Source organism: Ostrea edulis, chromosome 10, assembly GCF_947568905.1.
Source record: "Ostrea edulis chromosome 10, xbOstEdul1.1, whole genome shotgun sequence".
Taxonomy (NCBI): Eukaryota; Metazoa; Mollusca; class Bivalvia; order Ostreida; family Ostreidae; genus Ostrea; species Ostrea edulis.
In genome coordinates, this window is record NC_079173.1 from 42,970,863 (window position 1) to 42,990,945 (window position 20,083).

Genomic DNA, 20,083 nt, shown 5'->3' on the forward strand with positions numbered 1-20,083 from the left:
CTTCACCTAATATATGAACCAATATAAAAAGCGCATGCAGTAACTCTAAAGCAATTTTTTTGAATTTATTGGCAGCATTTAATATTACAAAATCTGTATTTGCCCAACTATCTATTTTGTATTGCTTGTAGGAGTTTGATCACTGTTCGTTATCTTCGCCTTTCATTCAGTATATATACAATGTACATGTACATGGATTGTGGTCGGGATCGTTGTTTCGGGAATGTGCGTTCACCAGGACATTCAAAACCCAAATACCCCGAATAGACACTCTCCACACAGAAGGAGCGGCGAGAAGTAAATCGGAGATCGTTGAAAGTAGGAAAGGTGCAGGCCAAATCGAAACCACTCAAACTCAGAATGTTGGACGTCTAGTTGGATAAATGGTAAGAACGGTATCAAACGGCAAGAATTCCGAATTATCGGGTGATCAGTAAAGAAATTAACGGTAAGTAGGTCAACTTCACGTGGGGCTTTACGCACACGGATTAAAATATAAACAAGGAAGTGAAGTAGCATCCAGTATTTAACTTTTAGTCTTTATTTTTTAACACTTGAAAAGTACTTTGATTGGAAATGAAGAAATTTGGTATATCGTGACTTGTTGGTCTTTTAAAACAATACAGTGATGTTAAACTGTAACTTTGATTTCTCGACTTTCCTTTTAAACAAGCGATTTAATAGCGGTCCTTCCGAGGCTGGGATCAGTGGAGGTCAATCTTGCTCTAGTTACCACATACCTGAGCTAATATTGCGGTAGGGTTTGTGTAAGACTGACAACATTGAATTATACATTGGATATTACATACGTTTGGATATTTCTATATCTGATCAATGTTATGGTAACATGATAGATTGTGACAACAAAACATGACGTCGATTTTGAAGTGGAATGTTGCAGGACTAATTCCCCGTCAACGCCTAATCTAGACAGAGTTGGTTTGTGAACAAAAGTTTGGGTTACAGGATTGTGGTGTGGAATTCGCTCTGCTGATACAGTAAGTCTGAAAGGGGTACACCTCAGTAAAACACTTCAACCTTTTTATACATTAAGTCTGAAGGGGCTACACCTTAGTAAAACACTTCAATCTTCTTATACAGTAAGTCTCAAGGGCTACACCTTAGTAAAACATTTCAATCTTCTTATACAGTAAGTCTGAAGGGCTACACCTTAGTAAAACACTTCAATCTTTTTATACAGTAAGACTGAAAGGCTACACCTTAGTAAAACACTTCAATTTTCTAATACGGTAAGTCTGAAAGGCTACACCTTAGTAAAACACTCCAATCTCCGTATACAGTAAGTCTGAAGGGCTACACCTTAGTAAAACACTTCAATCTTCTTATACAGTGAGTCTGAAAGGCTACACCTTAGTAAAACACTTCAATCTTCTTATACTGTAAGTCTGAAGAGCTGTATCTTAGTAGAACACTGTAATCTGCTGATACAGTATGGCGGAAGGGGCTACACCTTAGTGGAATACTTTGATTAATATTACAGGGTGTCAATATTTTAGACTTATTCAGGTTGGGAACACCTCCCCTATAGCGAGAACGTGATTATTCCCCTTTAGAAAGAAAGTGAACATGACCATAAGTAGGTGTGTTAGTGTCTTTACAGTGATTTTTATTTGGTCTAAAATGCCACTGATATTCGGCTGTTCCCCTCACAAAAATTGGCTATTTTTTCCCAGTTATATATAGATAGTTTGACCTATTTTTTGAAAACTCATAGGTTAATAATTCCTAATCCGCTTTGAACAGTAAGTGATAGAGTTTTTATATTTCACATGAGTATTTTTTTATGAAAAGATCATCCCGTGGGTATGAACATTTTTGATCCTGTGACCTTGACCTTGAAGTTTGACCTACTTCTTGAAAACTTTAACCATACTATTAACTTTTTAACAGTAAGGGATAGAGCTTTGATATTTCACATGAGTACTCCTTGTGACAAACCTTTCCATTTGTACTCAACATTTTGACCTTGACATTTGACCTACTTTAAAAAATGGCATTGGTAATAACTGATAAATGGTAAATATTAGATCTTTCATATTGTACATGAGCATTTCTTGTGTCAAGATTGTTCTACTGGTACCAATATATCTGTCCTTGTGACATTGGCTATCTTTGGAATTGCGAATGACCATTATCGGGGGCATTTCTGTTTCACAAACACATCTTGTTATTTACTATGAATGCTTTTTTTCCAAATTTGAGGAAAATGTCACTATATTTTCCCAATTCGAAAGGAGCGGGTGGTAGTTTGAAAAAAACAATCACTGCTTAATTGAAAATAATGTCCAGTTAAATGTTTGAACAATATGCATATTTAACTTCATCTTGATAATTATCATTCCAATTCTTTTCAAAGTTGGTGTGAAACATTTTTTGGACAAGGGGACATAAATTGTAAATTTCCGGATTCGTGCATCCTTGGGGCCTGAGGACGGGGGGGGGGGGTGACCAATTTTCAAAAACCTTCTCAACTAAGAACCATACGTTTAAAAAAAGTAAAACAAATGCATAGTGATGTACAGCAGGAAAGCCACTACTAAAATTGTAAATTTCATGATCACCGGGGTAGGGGTTCTAACTCCAGGGTGGGACCAAACTTGGTATATAGTGTAAATGTATAAAATACTTAAATGACATCTTCTTTAGTGTCATTGATACTAAATTAAAACTAAATAGATATTCACTGGGGTAGGGGTTTTAAATCTAGGGTGGAACAAAACGTGGCATATATTGCTAATGTGTAAAACACTTAAATAATATCTTCTTTAGTACTATTTATTTTAAGTTGAAATTAAATAGATATTTAGAAAGAACAGATAGTCCTTAACTAAAATTTTAAATTTGATGATCCCAGGGGTAGGATTTTTGGCATCAGGGTGGGACCAAAATAGTCAGTTATTAAGTTTGTGAACAGTAGACATTTCAACTTGTTCTTGATAACTATGATTCTGATTCTTTTCAAATTTGGTATAAAACATTTTTGGAAAGAAGGGGCCAATCAATTGTAAATTTCAGGATTCCTGCACCCCTGGGTCTTTAGGGGTGGGGCAAAAACTGCCTAAAATTGACCAATTTTCAAAAATGTTTCTTCTCTACAACCGCATATGTTTAAGAAAAACTAAATGCATAGTATTGTATAGAGCAGGAAAATTGCTTACCAAAATTGTACATTTGATGATCCCTGAGGTAAGGGTTCTGACCCCAGAGTTGGACCAAACTTAGTATATCGAGTCTATGTGTAAGTTTGCTAATACTATATAAAATCTAAATGCATACTAAGGAATAGCAGTATAGGATGTACAAAAATGGTGAATTTCCCAGCTCAGGGTTTTGACTCTAGGATAGGTTAGTCATATTTTAATGTTTCAATGTTAATACACCTATCATATTATGTGAAGCCTTTCATCAGTGTATGCACTTTTGAGGAGATTGAAGTTGTAAGAACAAATCTTGGTTTATACTTTTGATGAATGTTAACATTTAGCTTAAATATTCAGAACCTAGATTTTATAGCCTTTGGGAGTAGTGATTTTTTTTTCATTAGTACTCAGCTGACTGATAAGTCATGTGGGCCTCTTGTTTTTCAATTGTAAACGTCTAGGTCCACATATTAAAATATCACTGAACTTTAAAATAAATTATCAGAATGTGATGTATTGTAAGATACTGACACCTGATTTGGGATATTTTATTAACTTACAGACTAAAAATTATATTTCATGATATTGTTGGAGAGTTAAAATGGTGTTGATATTCTGTGTAACTTTATATTCATTTTATTTGCAACAGATTGTATTCCTAAAGACCAACACCCTCCACATCATGGACACACTAGGACTCAGCACTCAGTATAAAGTACGACATTGTTCTCAATGTCAGGGGGACACTGAGTTCTACTGTAACTCATGTAAACATGATCTGTGTTTACAGTGTAAAGAGAAACATGTCATTGATCTAGATACCGTATACCATGATGTTGTGATTTACCGTGAGAAGTTTGAATATTTACCAAAACAGGAACCTGCCTTGCTTTATGATGCAGGAAAACAACAAGTAGGAAATGAACAACTGAAACTGATGTCCACACCTGTATTACACGCATCTGTCTGTGTGAAAGGTGTTGGTAGTGTAAGACACATATCTCGTGTGATGTCAGACCGGGTCTGGGTCTCTCATATATGCAATATCATATTGACAGACACAACAGGAGGCACTATACACCGTGTGAAAGGTATAGCACCACTCTATGGGGGAGGACTACACACAGTGAACAGTTCTGGTGAACTGATTTATATAGACAGCGAATATAACATCAACAAACTGTCTATAGACAATGAAACAGTCACCAAACTCTTACAGAGACCATCACCATGGTTTCTATACTGTGTGTACTGTTCCCTGTCCACTGAAGATCTGATGGTGGGGATGTGTAACTATAAAACAGGCAAGGTAACCCGGTACAACAGTAGTGGTCAACACATCCTGACCATAGAACACGACAACACAGGACACATGCTGTATAGTGAGCCTTATTGTATTACAGAGAACAAGAACGGAGATATCATTGTGTCTGACTGGATTACATTATACTGTGGTGCTGTAGTGGTGACAAATCGCGGGGGGAGACATCGATTCTCCTACACAGGACCTCCATCAGGATCATCACTAGATCCACGTGGAATCTGTACAGACGCGCTGTCACACATCTTGGTTTGTGATCTAAACACCCGCACAGTACAGATGATTGATAAGGACGGTCACTTCCTATCAATTTTACTGATACAAAAACACGGGATAAACGAACCATACAGCCTGAACTATGATGATAAAACCCACTTTCTCTGGGTCGGATCATACCGCACCAACACAGTGTCTGTGTATAGATATCTACAGAGGAGGTACTCTCTGACTGGTAAGTACTAGTAGTACTGTAGTCTATTGTACTATATCAGGTATATACAGAGGAGGTATTCTCTAAATGGTAAGTACTAGTAGTACTGTAGTTTATTGTACTATATCAATATATATTATGGAGGTACTCTTTGATTGGTAGGTACTAGTAGTACTGTAGTTTATTGTAATATATCAGATATATACAGAGAAGGTACTCTCTGACTGGTAAGTACTAGTAGTTTATAGTAATATATCAGATAAATACAGAGGAGGTACTCTCAGAGTCTCTAACGGGTAATTACTATTAGTAGTAATAGTACTGTAGTTTATTGTAATATATCGAGATTTGATTGAGTTTCGATACACCTAAAAATATTTATTACATAAAACTAATACAATTTAGAAGTAACAATGTTTACTGTTAAACCAATTCTCATAAACTGTTGATCGGGCAATGGTCTGCTTTATTTCTATTGGCTATGTAAGTCACGTGGTTCTCGGTCTGCTGCTTTGTTTACGTAATGCCGAGGTTCACTGATCTGACTGATGATAAAATACAGAATTTATCAGATGGAACACAGCACGGAAACACGAATAATGCAATCATAGCGATTATTGATTATCAATTAGGATATTACGTAGGTTTTCTTTTGAACTAGTGGATGTGATGAGAAATGTATACAATCCCTCTGCATTGTTCAAAGTTCAAAGTCAACAAACCATGTGTATCGAGTAACATACTGTTTCCTCGGCTTTGGGCAACAGACCCTGGGTCAAACAAAACAACTGTTGTCCTTGAACCCCGTCAATAACTTTATACTATTAGATCCTTCAATAGTGAACAAGAGTATATACGCTAACACCCCACCCCACCCCTTTTCAACAAGCTAGTTTATGTTTTGAAAATATCAGATTGTGGCTGACTTCTTAGTTGACTTAAGTAAATGATTGGAATTGACAAATTGACCAGCAGGCTGTGAGATGAATTAACATAAGTCTTATCATCAAAGATGGATTTTAAATTTGAGTTTGAAGATACGTATAATATCATATTATGTTTCAGGTGATCCCAAATTTTGTATGACTAGTTACTTGGAGACAAAAAAGAATTATTTAGACAATTCATGCTGAATTGTAAGGCTGTGATTAATTAATATTGTATGATTGACTTGTCTGTGTCGTTATTTCAGATAATCCAGTCGATGATGATAAGATGATCTTCAAATCCACTGATGGCACGAACATCTGGGAAGGTACCAGCGAAAAAACCGAGTTAGAGTTGATGTTATCTCGAACGGGAAAGGAAAAGAAAGATAAGATCCCTGTTTCAGCAGAAATTATTCCAGGTTAGCCTTAATGTTGTTATAGTTTTAGATGACATGTTATTGTAGGGAAGTATAAGATTAGGACAGGAAGGCATTTTATTATCTATATGAATGTTTTTCTATAGTTTTAGCTCAGATGAACTTTTCTAATCACATTTCGTCTGTCATCTGTCTGTCCCTTCGTTTTGTCGTCTGCCAGCTTTTCACATTTTCCAGAACCACTGGGCAATTTTCAGTGAAACTTGTATAAACATCTCTGGGTGTACCTACAAATATGTTGCTTTCTGGGAAATTTTAAGACAGACCAGAAAGCTACAGAGCCATCCCTCAAAAACATTCAATTTTCAGTGCAGAAAAAAATGGACATGGAAAAGGCCTTGTATATTTGTGTCCCTGCATCGCCGTCTCAAAAGTTTCATATTAAAAAAATTATAACACATCTTCCCACTATACTTGATTCCAAACATACCCTCAAACAATCATTAAAGCTGTTGAGCCCCACGCAACTTGTAAACTCTAAGCTTCAAATGTTTCATTTGTTGACATAATTAAGGCCTCAACTGTGCTTATTTCTTCTGTATCGTTAATCAAAAGTTTTTTAAAAGGATGGATGATCCCAGAACGAAATTTAGTGCAAAAAAATACCAAAAAAGTACCCCCCAAAAAGTATAAAAAGGTACAACGGAATCATGCTTCAACTTCGACCAATCGCGTGAAAGTACGAAGACGGCCGAAAATTTTAGTCTTGTATCCATCTTTCGTACATATGCTGTTCTTACCTCGTTTGTTTAAATTTTCTACTATTTAGAAACTAATTCATTATTCATAGTTGTTTTTTAAAACAAACAGAAAGATTGTAATAGTTTAAAATTAACTACGGAGTCACCTGGACTCTATCTATTGTCACTTCCGCTTCAGATGTTTGAAATCTTCGATCTGTGAAGATTGAGAAAAGGAAAAAAAAATAAAGGGGAAACAAATACGTGAAGGGTATAAAATATATTATGTGGATAACTTGGTAAAGGCTCCTAGAGTATTCTTATGGGATATACGACATATATGACATTGTAAGAAACAGTCCTACCTAACTTGAAAAGCCACGAGGTTGAGTGGTACTGATAGTGATGGCGCGCCCGTGCCGATGACTTTGCACGTTGTTTTCACAATGCTCATATTCTGCACAACATATCTCTCGGTGACATTATTTCTTCGAGACCAAACTCTGGACAGTTGATCACATTAATGTGTAGGATCTTACTGATTTTTCTGTGTGTGTAATAGCAAGTGTCATCTGCAGTGAACCCAAACAAAGTGGAGAATTGATTTGTTGAGTTCAGAGATTACAACTTATAAAATGTGCAGATTGAAGACTTTTTTCAATGTGTTTTCTTTTTTGGGGGGGGGGGTGATCATAATATAGATCTGTCTATAAATACCCTGATTGATATCGTTTTACAGAGAAAAAATAGTGATATGTAATTTTTCAATTGTTTGTTTTGTTTAAATTTCAGATTAATCAATCATCAAGTTAGAGTGAAATCTTTAATGTAAATTATTTTAATATTGTTTCGCACTTCGAATGTTACATTATTGAAATAACAATTTCTGAAAAATATGAAATTTATTTTCTCTCTTTCCCTTTTGAGAAATAATGGAATTTATTTATTTTGTTATGGCAGTGCAAGAAATGTCATCAAATATATCAGTCCCATAAAAAGTCATTTTTATGACAGTGTAAAGTGACTAAGTCGAAAATGAGTACAAAAAAGTACATCCTTTATTTGACTTATTTTGCCAAAAAGTATAAGTTCCAATAAAGGTCATTTTTAGTACACAGGGGACAAAACTAAGTTAAGATTTAGCACAGAAAAAGCATAATTTAAAAACTAAGTCCTAAATAGTACAGAAAAAGTACACTGGATAAAAACAAAGTAAAAAATAAGTAAACAAAAATGTCATCAGCTTTCAGAGGCAACTTTGTCTAGTACAAAAAAGTATACTTGTTCTTAACTACGTCTAAAAACTACACTTTGATATGGTTTAAAAGTATCCTTAAAGTATACAATAGTTTATTTGTTTGGTATGGGATAGCTCTCTCATGGGTCGGTCCCATTATTTTCTAAGAGAGATACAGCTCTGCAGATATTTTGAGTGGAGGGGATTCAAGTTAGTTCAAATGGAGGTCATTGCCCCTTTCAATCGGATTGAATTAAATATCTTTTAATGGTCATAAAAGGCAGTTCAGGTGAGTAGTGTGCGTCATGATCCCCTTGTCATCAGTTTTGGGCATTTTCAGGGGCTTTTATTTTGTTTTTAAAACAAGCGCTTTTTGTTTTACACTGGTGCTAACTATATTGGGACATTTAGGTCATTTTTTTTAATTGGTTTATGGATTTCAAAATTTTCAAATCCGTTCGGAAGAGGTAAAATGATGTTCAAATGACAAAATGTTAAGTAATAAAAATGAACTTGATTTGAGGTCAATGTTTTATCATCAACTTTAAAGAACACACCGCATGTTTTTAAGCTTTTTTCATTTTTTTCAGCAAAATCAATTCTTTCCATGCCTAAAACTACTTTAAATTTGTTTTAAATGAAATCTTTTGGGAAGTTTTCGAGTTTGAATGCGATGAAATTCATATCTTGCGATATGAATATTTACTTTCGATATCTTACACTCAATTATGTGTGACGTCATATGCACCCTCGGGTTTGAAAACATCTATTAGCCATTTCATAAACAGATTAGATTTAATCGACAAAAAAAAACCAATTATCACGTTAACAGCTTCTAAATAATATTGTATTAAGATGTTTTGTGCCGTGTTCGGGTGTACTAGGTGACGGTAGAAAGGATTTAGATTGAGTATTTTTCAATTTGTCGAAGGAAGATGTGGATATTTTTTTTTATTGGAGCAAGAACTGTACCTGAAAACAAAAACCCAGTTATTTTTTCAATAACGCTTAGACAGGGACGCTGATAAACTGCGAGAAAATTGATATACCGAAGCTATAAGCACTGGTAGGCCTGTGTGTGTGTGTGTGTGTGTGTGTGTGTGTGTGTGTGTGTGTGTGTGTGTGTGTGTGTGTGTTACTTGTGAGTTTCAACCAACTGGTAGAACATATTTACAAAAAAAATTAATGATACAAAATCATTGAACTTTTAGTTATATAAGTAATAGAGTACTGTATTTCCTTACTTTAAATTGAATTATGAAATTATTTCCTCATTGAAGTCGTAAAATCTTCCAAGAGCTAGTGCGTCAGCATAACGCCCGCTTCCACTTCCTAACAACGTGCTGATCACAAATCAAAAATGATAGTAAGATTGAATTATAAAGATAAAATAATGTGATTTCCACTTTAGATTATATTAGTTTTATTTATTTATGTGTTTTTGTTTCTTATTCTTTCTTTCTGAAATGCACCCGTGACAGTAGCTTGGCCTAGGGCCTAGTTGTCAGCAATGTAACGTATTATAATTTGTCTTATTCAAAAATAAATAATGATTGCACTGTTTATTTTAGAAAAAAAAGCACCAATTACAGATGTATAAAGGAATAACATTACCAAACAGTTTGTAGATAGCGACCCATATAAACATTATTTACTCTCAATATTGCCGATTTCATGCTCGCTTTCCTCGCTATATTTGGGCATTTGCATCGTTATTTGTATGCACTGGTGGCGAAAACATATAAAACTCGGGAAATTTGTCAACATCGATTTAAATATTGCCGATGGGGAATAAATTAGGTCCCTAAAAGCTGAGTTTTTAATGATATCTCACAGTACTTTCACAATCCGAAGGGCACATGTGACGTCACTGTACCACGTGGCTACCTACCTAATTAACTAGACTTTTTTTTAAATCGAGGCTTGGATTTAAGTCTGTATTGTGGTTAATTATCGCAAAATTTCGGCGAACGAACTATTAGAATTAATTTCTAAAAGCATAAAGAAGGCAAAATGCATGCAATTTTGTATACTTTTAAAACATGACATGTGTCCTTTAATATTCTCTTCACAGTCAACTTCATACGGTGGTATATAGCAACTATTGTGCACCTCAGTAACAATGCTTTTTCCTTCAAAAATATTATTTGTTTATTAAGTTAACATTCTATCATTATCAAATGTCGATTGCTTACCGCTTAGTTATGTAAATTCCAAATTAAAAGAACCACATCGTTTGTCCATTCCAAAGATGACATTCATGACGTATATAGGGACGCACTGGTCACCTGAATTATTTAAATCCTGACTGACCTTACCAAGCATATATTTTGTCTAAAACAGTACTTTTAAGTTTTAAAGTCTTATTTATGAATTCAAGTAAATTTATAACTCCGTGATCCCTATCAACATTTATTTTAAAAATTCTGAATTTTATATAGGTCACATCAATTCATTGTTGGTAGTCAACCAATTTTATACAATGAATTCGTGAACTCCATAATGTTAAATATGTTTTAAACCTCCTTCAATATGTGAAGGATTATACATATCAATTATGAAGAATACTTCTTTAAAATTTATTAATAATATTTTAAAAGTGTATCCTCGGCAAAATGTATGCATGGTAAGGTCAGGTAGAGTTATACTTGTTTAGGTGATTAGTGCATCCTATCGTACGTCATGGATGCCATTTGAAAACAAGTGTTCGTTTTTAATTTGGGATTTACATATCTAAATGGTATGCAATGCATAACAGATAACTTATTGGAAGCAAACAGCATTGTTACTAAGGTGCAGAATAATTGTTAGCACTGGCTGAAGTTGACTGATATGACACATGAATAGTATGGACTGTCCCGGGATTTCGAGGGAGGCGTCTGTCCAAATATCCAGTCCAGCGAAATCTATTTTCTTTCTTTTTTGTGAAAAGGAAAAATAAAAAATTAAAACGTTGGAAATATATAAAGGAGTGAAAAACCATTTCATTTTTTTTCCAACATCCCAAAAAATCAGTGCAGCGGATCCGTAAACCAACTCAATATAAATAAAAGGCCTTAGGTTATATATGCTTAACTGGAATATTATCCTAGATTATGTAATCCTTGAAGCTAGTGATCTTTTTAACTTGCATAGGGAGAATATATATTTTGAAAAGAAAAGTTCAAGTAGCCAAGAATATTTTTAGAAATTAATTTCTCCATTAATTTAAACATGATGATATCTCTATTTCAAACGTTTACACATGCAAGGAATTATATCATTTTTGTCGTATTATATTGTCTTATTTAAAGGTTTTAGTGTGCTGAATACCCAAAGTCTGAGGAGTACTTGTTAGGAACTTTTACAGAACACACATTTTGAAATGCTGTTTACAGAACACACTCTTTCAAGCGTTGTTCACAGAACACACATTTGAAGCGCTTTTCACAGAACACACATTTTGAAGTGCTGTTCACAGAACACACATTAGAAGCGCTGTTCACAGAAACACATTTTGAAGCGCTGTTCACAGAACATACATTTTGAAGCACTGTAGATATGTAGTCATATTTGGTTTTCTTCATTTTCAGATGATCTGTCTCTCTTCACCAAACCCACAAGCACTGCACCTGAGAAGAGACCCCCATTATCCCATTACTTATTGAAAAGTAAAGTCGAACGAATCGTTCATCCATCCTTACCAAGTAAAACACTGAAAATTAGATCATATTTAACAATTTATATGCTACACCAATTATTTTATCAGGTTATGTGACTGTTTCCATGGTGATATGATTTTGATATTGAGAATGCCGTCATGTCATGATATAAACGTTGAATACTGTAAAGCTTGTCCCCAAAATGTATTCACAGATAAAATCTGAAGTTTTGCAAAAAAATACCAAATAATGAAATATCTGCATGGAAATCTTTCTCAAAAATCCCTATTTGGAATGCCTCCTTGCTCATGAAAATAATTTTCATGTGCAAGGAGACATTCCAAATAGGGATTTTTCTTTAAAATTTTATTTTAAGTTACTTTATTGATGCAATATCTCAAATTGATATACACCCCCCCCCCATTTAGTATATTGTTTAATGTGATTAAAATGCAGCAATGTGCCCATTAACCTATACATTGTTCAGTTTTAGATTATCCGTCTCCATTCACCAGAATCGGACCACTTGAAAAGAGACATGCAATATCAGTAGAACATCGTGGACTTCATAGAAACAAACCACATAGTCATTCTTTTACACCAGGTAAATTGTATAAAACTTTTATATTGACTTAAGGTTGTTAAAAGCCTTGTTTTATGCGGCAAAGAGTTCCAGATATTAGAAGCTCTGTACATAAATAATTTCAATCAACACCTTGTCCTTACACTGGGCACAACAATAATATTTGTATATGTGAAGCTGTAAGAGTGATCTTTAAGTGTGATGTCTTAAAGAGAGGGGACTGAATTTGTTTACAATATTAAACGTTTCCAGACCCAGTTTGGAGTGATTCATTATATATAGATACATACTTATTAGATATGAAACGGAGGGACTTTTTCTCTAGTTTCTCCATATGTATGGTATTCTTTTCGGAGTAAAACTGCCGTGTAATAGGGCAGTAATTAAAATTTGATAAAATCAAGGTAAATGGTGATTATCCTCAGACGACTAAAATTGTGTCGTAAACTTTAGCTGTCTTCCTACAGATGTCGGCAATGTGGGACGTAAATCATTAAGCTATTAACAACTATGCAGGAAATACTTCAAACGTACTATGCCACACAGCATATGCTAGAAAAGGTATAAGGTGTAAATCAATTCTGGATTCTAAATTATTTTAAAGAACTTTTAGTAAATTTGAAATCACAAAACTATTCTGACCTAAGATAGCTCCACCTTCATTTGGCTTATCAATAATAGTGGTTGAAAGTAAAAAAAACCTATTAATTTTCACTCAGTATAACTTATTTTGATTAATAAGGAAAGAAAATTGTTATATTACCACCTTTTTAAAGAAAATCTGCTAATATATGAATATGTATAGATTAGTTGTGAATATTAGAGAAATCATTGTATAATGAATAGACATACAGTTGGGGGAAAACCATCAAAGGATTTATTGCCCTTAACAACATGTCTTCATTATAAATGATTGGTTATCTATGGAAAATATTAACTTTTTCACTATCAATAGTTTACCTTTTTTATATATGTGCAGTGAATAAAATTCCTCAAACAGTTATATTTCTATCATGCACAAGGTTTAATTTGATACAAATTTTTGCAAAAGTCTATGACATCACAGGTGGATCGACCAACCTTAAATCTAGAAAATCCAAATGAGTGACTTTTAAACACTTTAAACGGCGATTCTTCAAAACAAACTAAAGACTAGACTTTCCCATGTCATAGACAGTTGCCTTTTCAACAAAAATGTAAAAAAGGAACTTTTGATATCAAGTAATTAGTTATTCAAAAATTTACTTTGTTAAACTCCACTTTGATGCAGCACACACGTACTCTTAAGTTGATGTTAAAAAGATGCTGCTGTTCCTCATTGACAATATTGTCGTAGTCTTTGGTGATCATTCTTCCGACAATTTGTTGGAATTCCAATGGTCATGTGCTCTTTATCAGCTAACCTTTCTTAGCTCACCTGAGCTGAAAGCTCAAGTAAGCTATTCTTATCGCCTGCTGTCCGTCATCTGTCAGTCTGCCCGCCTGTCTGTAAACGTTTTACATTTTCGACTTCTTCTCCAGAACCCCCTGGCCAATTTTAACCAAACTTGGTCAAAAGCATCCTTGGGGTGAAGGGCTTTCAAGTTTGTACAAATGAAGGGCAATGTCTCAATCAAAGGGGAGATATTCACAAAAATGCATACATAGGGTGAGATCATTTAAAAATATTCTCTTCAAGAACCACTGAGCCAGAAAAGTTGACATTTACATGAAAGCTTCCTGACATAGTGCAGATTCAAGTATTTTTTTTAAATCATGGCTCCCGGAAGTAGGGTAGGGCTACAGTAGGGAATCAGAATTTTACATGCAAATATATAGGTAAAATCTTTTATAATCTTCTCACGAACCACTGAGCCAGGAAAGCTGAGATTTACATGAAATCTACCTGACATAATGCAGATTTAAGTTTGTTCAAAACATGGTCCCACGGGTAGGAAGGAGCCACAAGGGGGATCAAAGTTGTACATACAATTGTATAGGGAAAATCTTTATAAATATTCTTCTCAAGAACCACTGGTCCAGAAAAGTTGATATATACATGAAATAGCTTTCTGACAAGCTACTGACAAACAAGTTGATGGTACAGGGGTTTCAACAGTCTCGATTGAAGTCAGCATTTCGCAAATTATATGGTCATTATAACGATCTAGTTCGTCAGTAAAACCTATAATTGGGTCAAATACTGTCTGACATGTTTCATACCGATTGTTAGGACGTTCTTGGTACACTGATTTTGACTACGGATAACTCCGTTTACCTGATCAGTCTCACGCCTGGTGTGACCGGTCGCCAGGGGATGCTTACTCCTCCTAGGCACCTGATTCCATCTATGATGTGTCTGGGGGTCCGTGTTTGCCAAACTATCTATTTTGTATTGCTTGTAGTGGTTATGAGATTGATCACTGTTTGTTATATTCACCTTTCACAGTGCAGATTCAAGTTTGTTCAATTCATGGATCCCGGGGTGTAAGATAGGGCCACAAGGGAGGATCAAAGTTTTACATACAAATATAGTGAAAATCTTTAAAATTATTCTTCTCAAAAACCATTGGGCTAAAGAAGTTGACATTTGCATGACAACTTTCTGACATAGTGTAGATCACGTTTACAAAACGCATGGCCTCCAGGGGTGGGATGGGGCTATATTAGGGACTAAGGTTTTACATGCAAATATATATGGAAAGTCTTCAGATATGGGCCAAGGTGACTCAGGTGAGCGGTGTGGCCCTTGGGCCTCTTATTTATACACATGTTGTTAGACGGACAGTATTATGATACAGCGATGTCTGTATGTTAGTCTGTTGACCATCTGTTCGGGGTTTTCGGTTTCTAATTTCATTTCTCTGTCACATGTCTTTGTGGATCATTCTAGATCATATTGCAATTTTGATCCATTTTGACCTCTTATGCAGGAGTTGTGTCCCTTTATTGAATATTATTGTTATATGGAGAGTACATAATTTGTCCGGTAAACTCTTCCCACTATTTTAAAGTGAGAACTATATTGTTTTACAGAGTGTTTATATGGATATTGAAAATGTGCATGTGGCAAGGATTTTAATTTTCTTTAATCTTTGAGAAAAATACAGGTTGTTGAACTTAGTCCATTTTGGGGAAATATTACAAAGAGAGTGCAAGATTTCTTTGGTGAACTCCTCCAAATTTTCAAGTAGCAATCATCTTTTTACAGAGTGTTTATATGAGTATTGAAGGCGTCCATGTGACGAGGATTTTAATTTTCTTTAATTTTTGAGAAAATTACAGGTTTTTAAAGAGGTATTACATGGATAATGCATGATTTGTCTTTTATATTTCCGTCCACAGTTTTCAAGTGAAGATCTTCTTATTTTATAGAGTATTTGTTTGGGTATGGACGATGTGTATGTGACAAGGATTTTTATTTATTTTTTTAATTTTTAAGAAAATTGCATGTTGTTTAACTTGGTCCATTCTGGGGAAATATTACACCTCTGGTGTGTCCAGGGGTCCGTGTTTGCCCAACTATCTATTTTGTATTGCTTGTAAGAGTTATGAGATTGATCACTGTTCGTTATCTTCACCTTGCATAAAAGACATGGTTTATCCGTATAATTGTTCTCACAGTTTAGAAGCCATGGTGTTTGTAAATAATTCGAAGATGTGCATAGTGGAAGGATTTGTTTTGATTCTCAAGAATTCTTAATTTTCTTTGACGTTTCGAATATTGAGAGGTTGTTTAACTTGGTCAAATTTGGGGAAATATTCTACACACAGAACTCTTGGTTTGTCTATTTGCCCCCTGTCTCAAATACTACCTGAAACAAATTTGAACAAATTAACACCCTATGTAAGCAGTCCCACGAGCGTAGCATGTACAGCTTGTAGTACTCTTGTTATATTATCTTCAGACAATATATTCATTCCAAAGTTTCTACATCAAAAGAAAATATTATTGCCGTGTTCTTTAACTCGATATTTGATAATGTTTATGATGCTTATATATTGACAATTGTCATTTCCATCCATATGTTGATTTCATATACCCCAGTGGACTTGAACTTAGTCATCACAGGGCCATCATTATCACCTGCATACTCAACTGATTCGATGCACAAAAGCTTGTTCTATATTTGATAAGTTTTGAAATTGGGGGAATTTGTTGACCAATAAGGTGATGTTACAGGGGGTTCAACCATTTAGCATGCTAATACAACCTGTCATTGGGTCAAATGATGTCTGACATATTTCATGTCAGGTTTTAGGCCGATCTCTGACGTGTTTCATACCGATTGTTAGGTCGTTCTTCGCACACTGATTTTCACTATGAGTGACTCTGTTTACGTGATCAGGATATAGGGCTCACGGTGGGTGTGACTGGTCGGCAGGGATGCTTACTTCTTCTCGGCACCTGATTCCACCTCTGGTATATCCAGGGGTCCGTATTTGCCCAACCCTCTATTTTCTATTGCTTGTAACAGTTGTGAGATTAATCACTGTTCGTTATCTTCTCTGTTGATGGTTGTTAGGAAATGAGGACCTGCATTCAAGGAGAGATAACTCATGTTGATTTGTGAAAATATATATCGTTAAAATTAAGGTAAATTTAATTTTGTTTTGTAACTGTTATAGATAGGGTACGAAGCACTGATTCAGGAATATCTATCTCAGAGCACACAGTGAGTGTTGACATGAAGGAAAGTGAAGAGGAGGCTAAACCTGGTATGTCATATATATATATATATATATATATATATATATATATATATATATATATATCCTCAGGATTAATTGTCTTTTATACGTGTTGTAGTATTTGATTCTAGTTTATGTTTGGTAAATTGTGAACTTCTTCATATGATTAAACACATTTATTGAAACAAATTCAAAGTATGTTGAATACTAATACTAGTAAATCCTTTAGTAGTGAACAAGAGTACACAGGCTAACATACCCCCCTCTCCCATTATCATGCTAGTGTATGATTTTAATCTATCATATTGTGGTTGAGTTATTGGTTGACTGAAGTAAATCATTGAAATTAATAATTTGACCACCAGGCAGAGAATTAAATTAACATCAGTCTTATCAAAAAGATGGATTTTATATTCGAGTTTGAAGATTGGTATGGTATATTATTATACAATTATTAACTGCGTTCGAGGACAACAGCTGTTTTGTTTGACACCAGAAATGATCTGCTGCCCGAAACCTTTCGAGAGTCAAACAAAACAGCTATTGTCCGATGACACAGTCTATAACTGTTTTGTTATTCACTTTCAATTTTTAGGATGTTTTACTAGATGAACATGGTTTGTTGACTTCAAACTTTTGACATGAAAGAGGAATTGTATACATATATCAATGTATCCACTATTCAACTTTAAATAATTCAGAGTGATTGAGAAAATTTATCAATGTATCCACTAGTTTAAAAGCAAGCACACCCAACATCCTAATTAACAATCAATAATTACATTAAAAAAAATATGTTTCTGTTCTTCATCACCTCCTTATAAATTATGTATTTCATCATTTGTCAAATCAATAAACCTCGCTATTACGTAAACAAAGCAGCAGATTGAGAATCACATGACTTACGTAGCCAATATAAAGTTGTAAACCAGCACAGCATATTATGTTTCAGGTGATCCCAAATTTTGTATGACTAGTTACTTACCTTTAGACAAAATGGAATGATTTAGACAATGTTCAATTGTAAGGCTGTGATTAGTTAACAGTGTATGATTTACTTGTCTGTGTCATCATTTCAGATGTTTTAGTTTATGATGGTGAGAGGATCATAAAATCCACTTATGACACGGACATCTGGGAAGACACCAGCAAAACATGTGAGTCAATGTATTATCTTATTGCCAAGAAAAAAAAAGAGATAAGATCCCAGATTTTAGCAAGAGCTAAACCTAATATCCCATGTGAGTTTTTAAATGTTGTCGATTAGGACAGAATCCATTTTGTTATTTACGTGAATATTTTCTATAGTTTAAGCTCACGTGAGATTTTCTAATCACTTTTTCTCTTTCATTTGTGCGTCTGTTCGTCGTGTAGTCCGTAAACTTTCACGTTTTGCAGAACCACTGAACCAATATCTTTGTAATCTTTGGTGATCATGTTTTCAAACAGTCTGTTAGAATTTCCATGGGTACAAATTGTGCTCTTTATCAGCTGACGTCTATCTATATCCCTATGAAGTAGAATATATTCAAATGTTTCTACAAGTCAGAAAAGAAAAATAATCATGCTGTGACCTTCAACTCAAGATTTAGTGTATCTATGGCGCTTTAGCTATGAACAAGTATCGTATCCATCCATATGTTGGTTTCATATATCCCAGTGAACGTGAACTAAGACACACCAGAATCTTTTTTTACATGAGCTGCATATTTAGATATTCCATTGAACATAAATGTTAAAGCAACCCAACAATTCAACTTCATCTTCTCAATTGTAAACTCTCCATATTTGTGTAGCAATATCACAGTACCTGAATATTATATTTAAATCTCTTAACTGATTTAATGCACAAGAGCTTGTTCTGCATATTATCAGTTTTTAAACCTGGACAGCCTGCTGTCAAATAAGTTGATTTTTCAGTAGGTTCAGCTCGATTTAACTCACCATTTCGTACGTTTTCCGGTCATTATAACGATCTAGCTTGCCAATATGACATGTGATTGTGTCAGTTCATGTCTGACATGGTTCATGTCAATTGTTAGACTGTTTTTACACATGGATTTTGATTACGGATTACCCCATTTACCTGATCAAGATATAGAGCTAACGGCAGGTTTGTAGGGATGTCAACTTTACTCGGATATCGTAGTCGAATACTTGGAGGATTTAGTCGAGTAACAGTCGTGTACTCAGTGAAAAACCCACTCGTACTGACAGGGTGGAAGTATACATAAGTCATTAGTAAATTTCGGCCTTTTTCCATCATTTAAAGTAGGTCCAAACATTGGACTTGGAGGCATTTTTACAGAAGTACAGCCAAACTCAAATGATTTTCTTGGACATAAACTAATTAAAAGCGGTTTGACTTTATCCTTACATGCCTTTTACTCACAAAACACTGATTCAGTAGCGTTTAAAGTTTCTGAACATTACTAAAAAGTTATTTTATTGAATACCCCACTATGAAAACAAATGTGGATGATCTGTTTCACCAAGCGATAGTCGAGTACTCGTTGACATCTCCTCTGGTTAGCAAGGTATGCTTTTTCCTCCTAGGCACCTGATTCCACCTCTGGTGTGTCCAGGGGTCTGTGCTTGTCCAACTCTATATTTTATATTCCTTGTGAGAGTGAGAAGATTTATCACTATATTCTTCACCTTTTCTTTGTTTCTCTGAGCCAATTTTGTTGCTGTTGGTTTTTCTATGTAAAATTTATACGGTACCAATTTTGATGCTCCAGATGCGCATTTCGACAAATAATGTCTCTTGAATGATGCTCAACCAAAATTTTTGAAATCGGAAATAAACAATAAACTTGTAGCCCTATGAGCTATTTTAGGGAAAAACAGAGTGACAAAAAAGCGGAGTAAAATTTCTCTAAGGATAAGAGCTATGCATGAGGGAGACAATCCTTAATTTTGAAATTAATTTCTAAATTTTATCACAGCAATGGAATATATGAAATATATGTATTCCGCCTTTGTGCATTATG

The 20,083-nt window shown here is 34.6% G+C and overlaps 1 protein-coding gene across 3 annotated transcripts in view; it reads left to right on the plus strand.

Annotated features, from left to right (window-relative positions):
* Positions 1 to 20,083, plus strand: part of LOC125666134 (uncharacterized) — a 54,545-nt gene that overhangs the window by 17,928 nt on the left and 16,534 nt on the right. Inside the window, exons 2-10 of one of the 3 annotated variants that reach the window (XM_056151391.1) lie at positions 132 to 386; positions 674 to 756; positions 855 to 998; positions 3,811 to 4,933; positions 6,105 to 6,260; positions 11,768 to 11,845; positions 12,324 to 12,440; positions 17,028 to 17,117; positions 18,170 to 18,247. In XM_056151391.1, the coding sequence (XP_056007366.1) occupies positions 3,844 to 4,933; positions 6,105 to 6,260; positions 11,768 to 11,845; positions 12,324 to 12,440; positions 17,028 to 17,117; positions 18,170 to 18,247 (1,609 nt within the window). In that variant the 5' untranslated portion in view covers positions 132 to 386; positions 674 to 756; positions 855 to 998; positions 3,811 to 3,843. Of the gene's footprint in view, positions 1 to 131; positions 757 to 854; positions 999 to 3,810; positions 4,934 to 6,104; positions 6,261 to 11,767; positions 11,846 to 12,323; positions 12,441 to 17,027; positions 17,118 to 18,169; positions 18,248 to 20,083 lie in introns of all 3 variants that reach the window. The other 2 variants (XM_056151392.1, XM_056151393.1) reach the window with 2 other exon arrangements.